Source organism: Haplochromis burtoni, unplaced genomic scaffold (genome assembly GCF_018398535.1).
Source record: "Haplochromis burtoni strain Fernald_Lab_line unplaced genomic scaffold, NCSU_Asbu1 Contig_18, whole genome shotgun sequence".
Lineage (NCBI taxonomy): Eukaryota > Metazoa > Chordata > Actinopteri > Cichliformes > Cichlidae > Haplochromis > Haplochromis burtoni.
Genome location: NW_024582379.1, coordinates 388,718 through 401,453, shown reverse-complemented (window position 1 = coordinate 401,453; position 12,736 = coordinate 388,718). Strand labels below are relative to the sequence as shown.

General features: G+C 39.6%; 1 protein-coding gene across 1 annotated transcript in view; it reads left to right on the top strand.

The window, feature by feature from the left end:
* Positions 1–12,736, top strand: part of grid2 (glutamate receptor, ionotropic, delta 2) — a gene marked incomplete at its 5' end in the record, with an annotated part of 543,021 nt that overhangs the window by 445,304 nt on the left and 84,981 nt on the right. The window contains 1 exon segment of the mRNA XM_005916136.3: positions 1,280–1,592. Within this exon segment, the coding sequence (XP_005916198.1) occupies positions 1,280–1,592 (313 nt within the window).

Here is a 12,736-nt window from a genome sequence, read left to right as displayed (position 1 = left end):
CCAATATATCTACCATCTTTTCTCTTCATGTGTTAAAACTCTCAGGGTTGCCTCTCTAACTTTGTCTCCAAACTGCTCACCCTGTGCTGTTATATATTCATATTTCTGATCCTGTCTATTCTGGTCACTCCCAACTCCCTGTTTTAAGATATTGTGTCTGTAAGCAATGGAACAGACCACACACACACACACACACACACACACACACACACACACACACACACACACACTGTTGTATGCATATCACTGTTGTCCCAACCCACAGCCATCTTACAGGATTTCTGAAATTTTCGCCTTACGTAAGTGACAATTTCTCCACATTTAAGCATTTTTGTTTTTTCACTGAGCTGTAAAATTTGGATGGAGGGCGGGAATTAAGTTTTTTGTTTGCTTTTGTGTGTGTATGTAAATGTGGATGTGGTCTGTGTCTATATAAGTACATAATCTGTGTGTGTATGGTACCTGTAGGGCTCAGCGTTTGCCTACAAATTCACCTAACTTGCTAGAGTCAGTTGTTTATGGCAACAAAGAAAATCTCATTATCGAACAAGTTCATAATATGTGCCCTCTCTCACTGTAGTATAGATTTCAAACACCAGCATGCGCTCACAGCAGCATCTTAAATCCCTATTATAGTATAAGCAGATGTCTGCAGTTGCTAGTCAAGCACTGGGGACTGAAAACGTTTTAATTATCCATCATTGTTTCTGCATTAAAGCTAAGCTCAGCCTGTTTTCCTTGGCAGACGCACTCAGTGACGGCTGTTTTTTCAACTTAAAATCTTTGCACATATTTAAAGCAGTCATTTGTTGTCTCTTAACAAGCCTTACAAGTGAAGAGAAAGGTTTTAAGTGCTTCAGAAAGCATACTGACAGAAAACAGATTAATTAATTCATTTGTAAATGATTCAAACGCCACATATTAGAATACAAGTGCAAATTGAGCCAGGGCCTATATGGATTTAAATCTCTTGCTGATATCTGTCAGATATATCTAAATTTAGTAGGGTGTTACAAGGGGGTTCATTATGACATTTTTAAAAGTACTGTAATTGTAACTACTAGTTACCATCACTGTGACATGTGTTTTCTTCCTCTATGCCAGATATTTCCAGATAACTGTTAAATTTTTTGCACGCTGTCCTTCGATTCTTTATTTTAGGTGATGAGAAGGCGCAGAGGGACTTTAAGGCTGTTATAAGAATCCACATTTTTTGGCTGACTTCCTCACTTACACATTTTCACAGTTTTAATACTTCAAACTTCTTTGCCTCTTGCAGCGAGCTGATGTGGGACTTTCTGCCTTGACCATCACGCCTGAGCGAGAGAGCGTTGTGGACTTCACCACACGCTACATGGATTATTCTGTGGGCGTTCTGCTGCGCAAGGCTGAGCGCACAGTGGACATGTTTGCCTGCCTGGCACCCTTCGACCTGTCACTGTGGGCGTGCATCGCAGGCACCGTGCTCCTCGTTGGCATCCTGGTGTACTTGCTCAACTGGCTCAACCCACCTCGGCTCCCCATGGGATCTGTGTCATCAACAACGCTGTACAACTCCATGTGGTTCGTGTACGGCTCGTTTGTACAACAAGGTAAGAAAGCAGGATAGAGGGGGTGAAACACAAGTTCAGCAGCAGCAGAATAATGGTTTATTTATTTATCTATTAGTCATATTCATTAGTCATTTTGTTTTCACTTGTTGCTTAAGTTATGTTTATGCACCAAGACTGATGAGATCTGATTAGGTCATGGTTTGAGTTCATTAGACCTTTTCACAATGTTAACCAAATGTTGGAAAGTTCAAGTTTCCGTTTTATTTATTTTGACAGGGTGGCAAACCCTGTCTGCAAGAATACATTCCCAAAAACCTATCTCTTAATAATCTACAACCTTTAAAACAAATGCAACCTTTAAAACAAAGCATGTTTTTTATGCATTGGGCCACTGTGGTCGATGGGGTCTTTCGCATGGCTTATTTGCAGGGTCTATCTCACTGGTAAAAAAGGGGAATAATGGTAGGGATGGGAAGCATAGATGGAAAAAATGAGCTTGTGAAAGCAATCTAATTTAAAAATAAAATAAAATAGCTCCTCTGAGTACCATAGGTGTGAACTGCCTTTTCGTGTTATAGCACAATAGTCAAATTAGAACAAAAAGGAGGAGACATTTTGTTCCACATGGATTGAAGGAAAGATAATGGCCTTATCCCGGTGATCGGTCTGAAGATTTTCCCAGAATTCATCAGGCTGTGCTCAGGTGTGAAGATCAGACAATTGACACGTGGAAAAGGATTTAAATTTCATCGGCGTAGAAACAGATGCACAGCATAAGGAGAAAATTTCAATAGTTAGGAGTGTGTATTTGTGTGTGTGCATACGAATGTGTCTGTTTTCCATCTAGGGCATGTGTTTCATAAAGTATCCATATAAAGAATATAGAAGCTACTTTTGAAGATAAGCATCTTAATATTCTCAGATTCAATCTTGGGTTTCTCGCAAAATATGTGCTATTTGCCAATGAGCACAGTGTTCTTTTGTTGTCATGCTCTGGGCCTTGCAATAGTTAATTTTTTAAGCAACATTAATTATGCAAATTTAAGGAGGAATGTTTTTTTTTTTTAACACTGCCTGTGAAACATTTCAAGCCCTGAATAAGCAACTGATGAGCATTTCGCCATTTGGTAAATAATCCTCCATCTTGTGCTGCAGCTAATGGAGGTAATGATGATGATGATGATACATGCTAATTGCTGTTTGATATTCACAATCATTTCTCTTTTTAGCTGTAATTAACATTTTAGTCATGGCATCGTTAGAAAGAAAAGAAGAGAGAGAAAGGATCTCATTCTTCCGCAGTGGGGTTGTCCTGCACTTGTGTATGATATGGTATGTAGAAAATAAGAGAGCTTACTGAGACAGAGTGTGTCAAACGAGTGGCATGTTTTTCACTTCCCAAGAAAATGAAGGTTGTGAAGTTTGCACCACTCAGTCAGGTTGTTCATCAAACAAGTCAAGTTCATCAAAAATGACCGATTGTTCAGGAAGTACTATTAAGCTTCACCATTCCTGATATTTTCCTCTGTCTACAGATTTTTTTCTGGACTTTTTACATGACACACACACACACACACACACACACACACACACACACACACACACACACACACAGGTACATTGAATATTCATTCAGCAGCTTTCTCACAGCACCTCTATAATGTCCCAGACCTTTGTGCTTCACCTAGAAATATTACCCCCAGGGAAAATTGATTCAGATGCAAAGACACCCACAGCAGGAGATGAGTGATGGGAGTGAATAGTCAAACTTGACGCCAGAATTTTGCTTTTGGCTCTGTCACTCACTGCAAGACGGAGCAAGGGTGAGATGAGAAACAGAGAGGTGCAAAGGGATTACACCGATTTTTACAAACCTTTCTCTTTTCTTTTCTTCTTCCCTTTGACTTTTTCTTTAGGTCGCTCCTTTTTTTTTTTTTTTTTTTACTGCACACTTCCATTTTTTCATCTTTTCCCCTTCTTCCTTTCTAAGAGTCTGCCTTACAAATTCTGTTCTTCACTGTGGCTCATGTGAGCCACTAGGGCAGCAGCCAAGTGACTGTTTGTTTACAACCTCACCCAGAGGTCTCTCAGTATGGCGTGTGTACAGAAGATGTAGTGGGGAAAAATATCTGTACTCCATTAACTATTTCTAATTGGTCTCAATGAGAGTGAAAGAGACAGAAGAAGGAAGCGTGTATAAAGACGCAAAGGGAGGGACTGCATCATATGAAATCTGCTGCTTGGTTCTTGACTTCCTAACTGCTACATCAAAGGGACAAAAAAAATCATGGGATTTGGTTTTATTATGCACTAGTAATACAGTATCTTCTCAAATAAAACAGCACATCAAAGAGAAAATTCTGCAGGAAAAAAAAGATCAGTTGTTCACAGATATAGTTTGACGATATGCTGCAGGAAGGGGAAGAAAGAGAGCAAAAAGCCATAAAGCAACAGGGAGCTATAAGGTGAATTAGTCTATGATACTAAAGATTAATAAATAAGTTACAGAATCCATCTGACAGCAGACGGTGTCTCCTTTGCTGCCAACACAAATATAATGTAAGTGTTTTAGCAGTCCTCAAGGGGGACTAAAAGTTGGAAGTGCAGGAAAATTAGTAAATTTGCAGGCGATCACACACAGTCACACACACAATAAAAAAAGATATCCAGGGTAAGAATGAAGTATGTAAGCAGTCAGCACAGAGGAAAGGTTATATAAGAGAGGAAATGACTTAAAAGATGGGAAATGTTCGTAAGGAGATTAATTTTCAGCTTCTGCTGTGTTGCACGTTAGCCCTGGCTGAGGTGGGAAGGTCATTCCAATATTTTTCAGAACCAAGAGGACGGGGGAGGCAAGGCTGGGATGAGTGATTACCAGGTCACATTATTAGGACAGCCCAGCAGACAACATTAGCTTAGTGCAGGGCATTGACTGACTTGTATATAGGGCCTCGGACAGAACATGGCCTGGAGGGATGGGGATATGCACTAGTTTGCAGTCTTGTACACCTGGTTTTAGATCTGAAATGAGCCACTACAGGCAGGCAGCGAAGATAGAGCAGGGGGGAGGGTGACATGCAAGAACTCAGGATGATAGAAAACAATACACCCTACAGCAGTTTGGATGACATGCAGGGAGGATGGTCAGAAGAAAGTTGCAGTACATCAGACCAAAATTCTCAAAAGCTTATTAGGAAGGGCCTGCCTCACTCAGCGTAACTGCAGACAACAATGACGTGCTCAAAAGGGAAGAAGCTTTTGAGATAGACACATTTACATGTCATGGAATTAAAGTGTTTGTCATTACTGAGGATAATAATGTGGTTCTAATTATAGCCTGTAAAGAATAAACATAATTTTCTAGGGATATTAGAGACAGAATAAATCCAAAGGCAAATTAAAGTGTTCGTTTTTCAGCATGTTTAAGTCTCTCTAAAGAATTGCATTGAATATTTCAAAAAAAAAAAAAAATACAGTATTGATGCAATTAATTAATAAGTGATCCCTTTCTTTGATAGCAAACCTCAAAGTGCTAAGACTAAGACAAATATAAAAAGGAGGGAGGAAGCATAAAATAGAAAGCCAAGAAATAAAATGACAGACAAAAAGCGTCTGCAACATATGTCGTTTTAGAACTGCAACAACTGCAACACTTTTTATTTTGACTGACTTTTTTTTTTCTTTTTTCATCCAAGGCTACATTCTCTCGTCGAGATGAAAGCAAAAACGGCCAGACCGAACAAATTTGCTATAAACTCTGTCAGTATTGAAATGGGTAAATGGCCGCATATCTGCTGACCTGTGCAGCAGGGAGAGAAGCTCTGTTATGCAAGTTGGACATCCTGACAAAAAGAAGCAATGAAACTGAGATAGACAGGTTACTCTGTTCCCCGTCCCGTTTCCTCTTTTAAACTTCCTGTCTCCCCGTGTCTGCCTCAAACTTCTCTCCTTTTCCTCTCTGTCCTGTCCTGACTCCCAAGTTTTGCCAGCAGAATTTGAGCTAAAGTAGAAGAGTCAAAAGCAAAACTCTGTTGTCAAACTGAATATTTGTCTTATGCAAATCTTTGTCAGCCATTCTCTCACTTTCTGGTGTCCATAATTAATGTTTAAACCAGTAGGGGAGAACAAACACCGTGGAGAAACAGACTGGTATTTTGGGTTTTGTTTTTTGGTGTTGTTTGCACATATGTGTGTGTGTGTTACCTGTCAGTGTGAGTGCTGCTATAGCTCAATTACAACAGTTTTTGTGAGAAAAGCATATGCAATCACACAGATACAGCACGCACTCTTACAAAATTAGTTTTCACTGTCTGAAAAAATGCACGCGCACACACACAAACACACAGACACAAGCACACACAGAGTCAGGCTCATAGGCCACAATCAGTGCTTTCATCTTTCCATCTGCTTCTCCAAACATCTCTCTCTTCCTCTCTGTGCTTCTCCCTTTTCCCACCAACCCCTGCTGTGTATCTATCTGTATGTGACTATGTGTGTGAAGGAGAGAGAGCTTTGTTGGAGAACCATATACTGTACTGTATGAAAAAAAAAAATCTGTTTCCCTACTCTCTCCGTTTGCATTTCAACCCAGCATCCCCCAGTTCTCTCCATTCCCCAAATCTCTGTACTCACTGCTGAGTTTTCTCAGTGTGAGTGCGTTCACAGTCTGCACTCCTCATTCTGTCTCTTGGTTCCTCTATGTGTCTCTCCCTCAATCATTATCTCTGTTTCTGCTGTGCCATACTGCTGGGAAGCCAACGTTATCATCATTTTCCTGCTCTCTCCTTCTCCTTTCCTCTCTTTCTCTCTTTATGACTCCCTCTAATCCATTATCCCTCTCTAACGACTCTTTTGTGCTTCTGTAAAGTGGACCCAACTTTAGGACATCCACCCCTCCTGACTTTAACCCTCTATCTCCATCTTTCCTCCCTCTGTTCCTTTTTCCCGTCTCCCTCAAAGTGTCTCTCCTGCAACAAAGATGCGCCACAGTGAGAAGAGACCGTCTCTCAGCAGTTCCATTAAATGCATCTCTCTCTCGCTCTCTTCCACTCTGTGCACTTTTGTTCTGTTCCTGTTTCTGTCACAATTGCTTCCTGTCCTTCTCCCCTTTTCTCTCCATTCAGCAGCAATCTCTCTTGGCCCCCTCTGTCCACTTCTTTCTTTCTGCTCATGTATGATTACATCCAGCTGGTGCAATCTCATCCTAAAAGCAGGTTTGAATAGGATGTGTACCTTCTGTCCTCTTCACATCTGTCTTCCCCTCGTTCCTTCAGTGGGCAAAAAGTTATTTAAGTACATTTACTCAAGTATGTACTTCAGTATGAGGGTCCTAGATTCTGCCAGTGAAAATTCCCCGTACTGAGTTCTCATGAATACATTTGTCTGAAAGAGTTTCTGTACTTAGTAAATTTCTGTTCTTACAAATCGATCCAGTCTTACGTTGCCATCAAGTACTTTTAGGGTGTTTTTATTGCTACTTTTACGTAAATCTGTTTGACTATTAAGGGCCAGTGAGCCAAACTGTCAAGGAAAGCTCAGAAAATGAGATTTTAGCTGACATTTTCCTGTCACAGACAAACTCAGAGACAAACTCAGAGACAAACTGTGAGACGCAAATCCCTGATCATAGCTCAGTATTTGCAGTATCTGATTAGATTTCTTTTTTAGGGCAGTACAGAGAAACCAGTGTTGATGTTTGCATCTGTATTTGTTGAGGAAACAAAATGATGAAATATGTGAACCTGAATTTTTAAAAAAAAGTCAAAATAGGTATAAAAACTTTTATTTGTTTAATTTCACTTTTACTCTTATGATATTAAAGTGTTAATGTAAATATTCCTCAATAAACATGCAATTTATAATAAATAATAACAGCTAAAAGTAACATTGGTTTATAGATGTCCTAAACTCAGTTATAAGCATCCATAATTATAAATATCACTAAAAAAAAAATCATGTTGAAACTAATTTTCAGTCACTGCTTTCTTTCTCAAGTGAAATATCTGCAATCGTGTGATGGGGACAGATGTTTGAGGGTTGAGTAAAGCGTGTGGCTGAGCTAGCTAGTTAACAAAATTTTTCATCATCCTCATGTTCATCAACAATGTCTATTTCCACATATAAAGGTGCGCTGGTCACACCTTTTTAATACCAGCTTGAGAACGCCTTCAAATTCTTTGAGATGTAGATTCAGCAAGTAACTGGAGACATTCCTTAGATATTTTGCTCCATATTGGCACGATAACATCACATAATTGGTGGAGATTTGTAGGCAGGGTATGTCTGTGTTTTCACGCTTTTTACGCCAAATTCTGACTCAACCATCTGAATCCCACAGCACGTGTGTACAGCCTCAGTTTCCTGTTATTAGCTACCGGGAGTGGAGCCCGATTTAGTGTGATGCATCCCCTCTGCATTAAGGTTCAAGATGTTCTGCTGCATACCTTGGTTATAACAAGTGATTAAGTTACTGTTGTCTTCCTGAGCTTGTTTAGTATTTTCACCCAGAGGACTGCTGAATGCTAGAGATTTCCTCTTTGTCCAATCAGACTCTGTAAACCTTAGAGATTCCTGTGCAGGGAAATCCCAGCAGCTCAGTATTTTCTGAAATATGTAGACCAGCCCATCTGATGCCAACAACCACATTCAAAGTCACTTAAATCACCTTTTTTCTCCATTCTGGTGCTCAGTTGGAACTTTATCCAAATTTCTATATGCCTGAATGCATTTGCTGCCATATGACTCGCTGATTAGATGATTACCTTTATTAGCAGTAGAACAGGTGTCCCTAATAAAGTGTCTGGTGAGAGTATATTTGTAGAAAGCCACTGTTTGTGATAATTTTCACTTCTTGTGTGATACTGTATTAGTATAGACTTCAGATGTTGGTTAAATGCGATTTATATTCTTGTAAATGCAGCAGTGTCGTTGCCTTTATGCAGATTTCCTGTCTGAATATCAAGATGTAGTTTCACCAGATATGAGGATGTCTTGAAGTCTGGCATTTAGTAGTGAAACAGTTGTTTCTATACATAGAGGGAGATGGGAATTCTGTGCAGTTGTCACTTTGACCAGCTCCTCATTATGATTCTTCTTGTCTGGATTAGCTCTTGCTTTTAATTTATATCAAGACTTTACAATTTATCCTATTGTAAAGTGTCCTTGGGTGACTTGAAAGGCGCTCATAAATAAAATGTATTAGCATTATTATTATTATTAAGAATAGGAACTGCTCTTCATGAGCCTTCTTTCATTTTTGTCTCCATCAGGGGATTTTCTGAGACTTTGTTAGTACACATGACATTTTCCAGATTCAAAATGCATAACAAAGTAATTTTAAACAGCTTCACTTTTTACATGAAGAAGCACATTAAAAATTGAAAAATGCCAAAGACTCCTTGTCTCTTTTTTATAGCTGGCGTAGGGCAACAGATTTGGTCTTTGGTGTTACCACACCGACACATTCAAATGTCCATTTTGTGTTGACAAGCATTGTTCGGTCATATCTTTACATGACTCTTACATGCTGTGTACTCTTTCTCTCGCATTCTCTGTTTTTCCCGTCTTTAAATGTTTAATCATACTTAAATGTAATCAAACTTTCATCTGCAGACAGCAAAAAAACGAGCTATGTGAGGACAAATAGCGAGATGCATTGCAAACATTTGCAAAGGAAAAAAATTCTTGAACTAAAATACATATAATATCATGCTTGCCTGCATCTTACCAAGCTGTTAGTGACTGAAGATGTGTATCTCTTACTAAATGTGTATCTGTCAAAGCAGCTCCAAAGCACACTGCAATCTGCTGGTCTTGTTTTATCCAGATTCTTTCTCCAGGGAGTCCAAGAAGCTGTAGCTACCAGGGACAGTAATGAGGAGGGTGGCTTAATTGAAATACAAGCATATTTATTTTGGGCACTGTTTTGTTAACTGCCTCGAGAAAACAGGCTGAGTGGATGCAGTTTATTTCCCAGTGAATGTGTTGTAAAGGTCAGGCATTGTGCAGAATGCAAGTGAAAAAAAAAAAGATCTAACTGCTTCTTGGTGGGTGTGCTCACAGTAACTTTTGTTCTCTGAATTTGAATGAATGTACAGTTGTTTAGGGCATTTCTTGGGCAAATGTTAAAACTTGTCCACAAAAATTAAAATCCAAAAAGCTCACAACATAATTAGTAAATACATCATAACTGATAAGACGCTTATAAAATTTACCAGTGCAGGATCGATAGCATTTATAGGATTTAACGCTTGTCAGAAAAGCAATAGAGCAAAATTACTACTTTCTTCTTTCCCAACTTGCACAGCAACAAATTAAGTCCTGATTTCACTCAGTAAACCTCCACAAATCTAGATAATTGCAAGATTTATGAGATCATTTATCTTAACAAGGCAGCTTCTTTTTCTACCAAACCCCAAGAACATTACAAAATCCCACAGCTGGATAGAATTTTTTTTAAAAAGAGGGAGAATGGAGGATAGGTCAGTCAAAAGAGATCAAACTGAGGGAGGGCTGGTTGTTTCGCACCTTGTTAGACACCTTGTTAGTGCTCAGCCAGTCATTATAGTGTCTGCTGAGGCAGGAGTATCTCTAATAAATCAAGACATATCTGTCTGTCTTTTATTCAGCTATCATCCGATCTACTTCACTTGGCAAACACAAATCAAGTGTAAGAATGTATGTGAACTATGACATCGCCTGCAATCTCATCTCATAGTGAAGGCCACAAAACAGGACCCTGTAAGTGAGACCACTGCTCATCCAAACAGCTAAACTTTTCCCCAGCAATTGCAGGTCAAATTAGTAGTTGAAACATGGGCAGAAATTTTGTTAACTAGCTAACACATGGATGAAAAAGTGGGATTTGCACATCAAACTTTCCTTAGTGTACCTCTCAAAATATTAGTGCCATACGTGCATAAATTCAAAGCCTCGATGGGTTTCACATTACAGATTAGAAGCGAAGACTAAAAACTGCCCACCCCTGGGGTATGCAGTACGTGTTGGTTTATGGTTATTGAACGAGGAAAGGTGCAGATCTGTGTAACCTGGCAGTGTGTGTGGACCTGCAGCCCTTGAAAAAGGGAGAGGAAAAGAAGATGAGACAAGAAAAGTGACAGGAAGAGGGAGGGCATGTGGCGTGCAATGTGCGAAATATTGAGAATGACATTGTTAAAGTTGAATATGAGCGACTCAAACACAATCACCATCAAGAGAGAAGTCTAAGAAGTGTATTTTTTGTGAGCACTTGTGTGCATAGGAACGCACACACTTTGTCCTAGTCAAAGGGAAAATTGCTGAGAGAGCCATCTGTCAGAAGTTGCACTCAGAGAGGCAGCCATGGTCTTATTGGTTTGATTGAACAAGACACAGTCTGCATACAGCTACCTATAATGAGTCCACAGTACTGTACTTTCAGCTTAATGCAATTTGCATGCATGTCTGTGGATGTGCACATGTGTAACTGTTCTTACTGGCTTTGTATTACATCCTTTTTGTGAGTGTACGTGTTTATTTTGCTCTCTTTTTTCTTTGTATGGGAAGCTCCATTGTTACTGTGGGCTTGAAACGCACAGAGCTATTGGAATAGTTTCCATCAAACTTTTCCTCAATTCCTTTAACACCCTCTTTGGGATTAATTGTTGAGAGTAAAAGGCATTATCTAACAATCGTCCACAGTTTTTATGTTATTTATGTTTACTGTTATTGTATGGACACTATCGGGGAGGGATATTAAGAAATAGCCTCATTATTTGTGACTTTTTCAGCAATCTTAGTGTTATGGATTGGATGTACACTGGTGTGTGAAATGTTGTCTGGGAAAAGCCGTTAGTTGTGGCCTTTAGAAATAAGCAAATACAAAGCAGCCACATACACATGAACACAGGCACATACAGCCTCGACTTCCTGTTGGCTGTTGTAACCCTTATATCGTACACAGACTGTATTGATCCACGTATAGGAGCCGAGCGGAGAAACATAGCCTGTAAATAAGCTCAAAGAAATTTCTGCTGACCCCATCATTTTTATGTTCCTTTCAACGGTGAAAAGGAGGCAAAAAGTGCTGATGAAGCTTGAAAAAAGGAAGAGAGAAGAGGGGAAAGAACGTTTATTTAATAAGTCCAATGTCAAGCAGTTTGCAGTCTGCATATGGTACATACACTTACACACGCATTCAGAGGAGGACTTTTACCGCAGCTATTTTGGGAGGGCGTTAAGAAGTTGCCACACTAAAGCGTGCACACATAAAGGTGCAGACACGCACACACCCTGACACAGAAAAAACTGCTGTTTATCGCCAGTCTCCACACTTGGCCTGTTGCAGCCTACAGGTTAACTGGCTGCTCTTCATTCATTTTAGGGAATGGGAAGCTGGTCTCCCATCCCAAAAAGCAACCAGTTTTAATGAATTTTCACAAGTGATGATGCAGTAAGTTGCAGTTTTTGAATGGCAGGCGAACAAACTTGTATGAATGTACATGTGCTTGGGTTTACAGTCATTTTGCAAAAGTATATACTTAGTAAGCGGATCTAAACACAAAACACACACGAAAGCACAAAAATCATATTTGATCGATATGACGTGTCCAAATTAGTACATAGAAGATGTGAACGCCAATGTTCTTTCGCCATTTCATATCCTTAAGCTACATTCACAAGTGTTACATAGTCTGAGTCTAGAGGCTGCCTAGAAGATGAGCTTGTTATAAAGTGGGTAAAAAAAAGGAGACCCACATACCCACATTCTGGTATTAACCTTGAAAGTTTACCCAAAATGCACTTTTTTTCCCCCCCAGTGAACCATCAGAAAATAGAACATTCCGGCCCATTTATGAATAAACTGGTTCTGTTTTTTAGTGAAAGTACCCATAATACTGAAGCTGAATGCCAGTTATAGAAAAAATCCTGCTGAACAAGAGCGAGACTTTGGCCTCATATCGTGACACTTGAAATGGGTGTAAAATTGATTTGGTTGCAGCTTTTGAAATAGGATGTGCACCTTTCTGGTGATGCTACTTAAAAACCACAACATTCCAGCCCACATCCATGTAAGCTGAAGATCTGTAACTTGGGAAATTTGTATGGAAGTAGAACTTGCCTGTGTGTGTGTGTGTGTGTGTGTGTGTGTGTGTGTGTGTGTGTGTGTGTGTGTGTGTGTGTGTGTGTGTGTGTGTGTGTGTGTG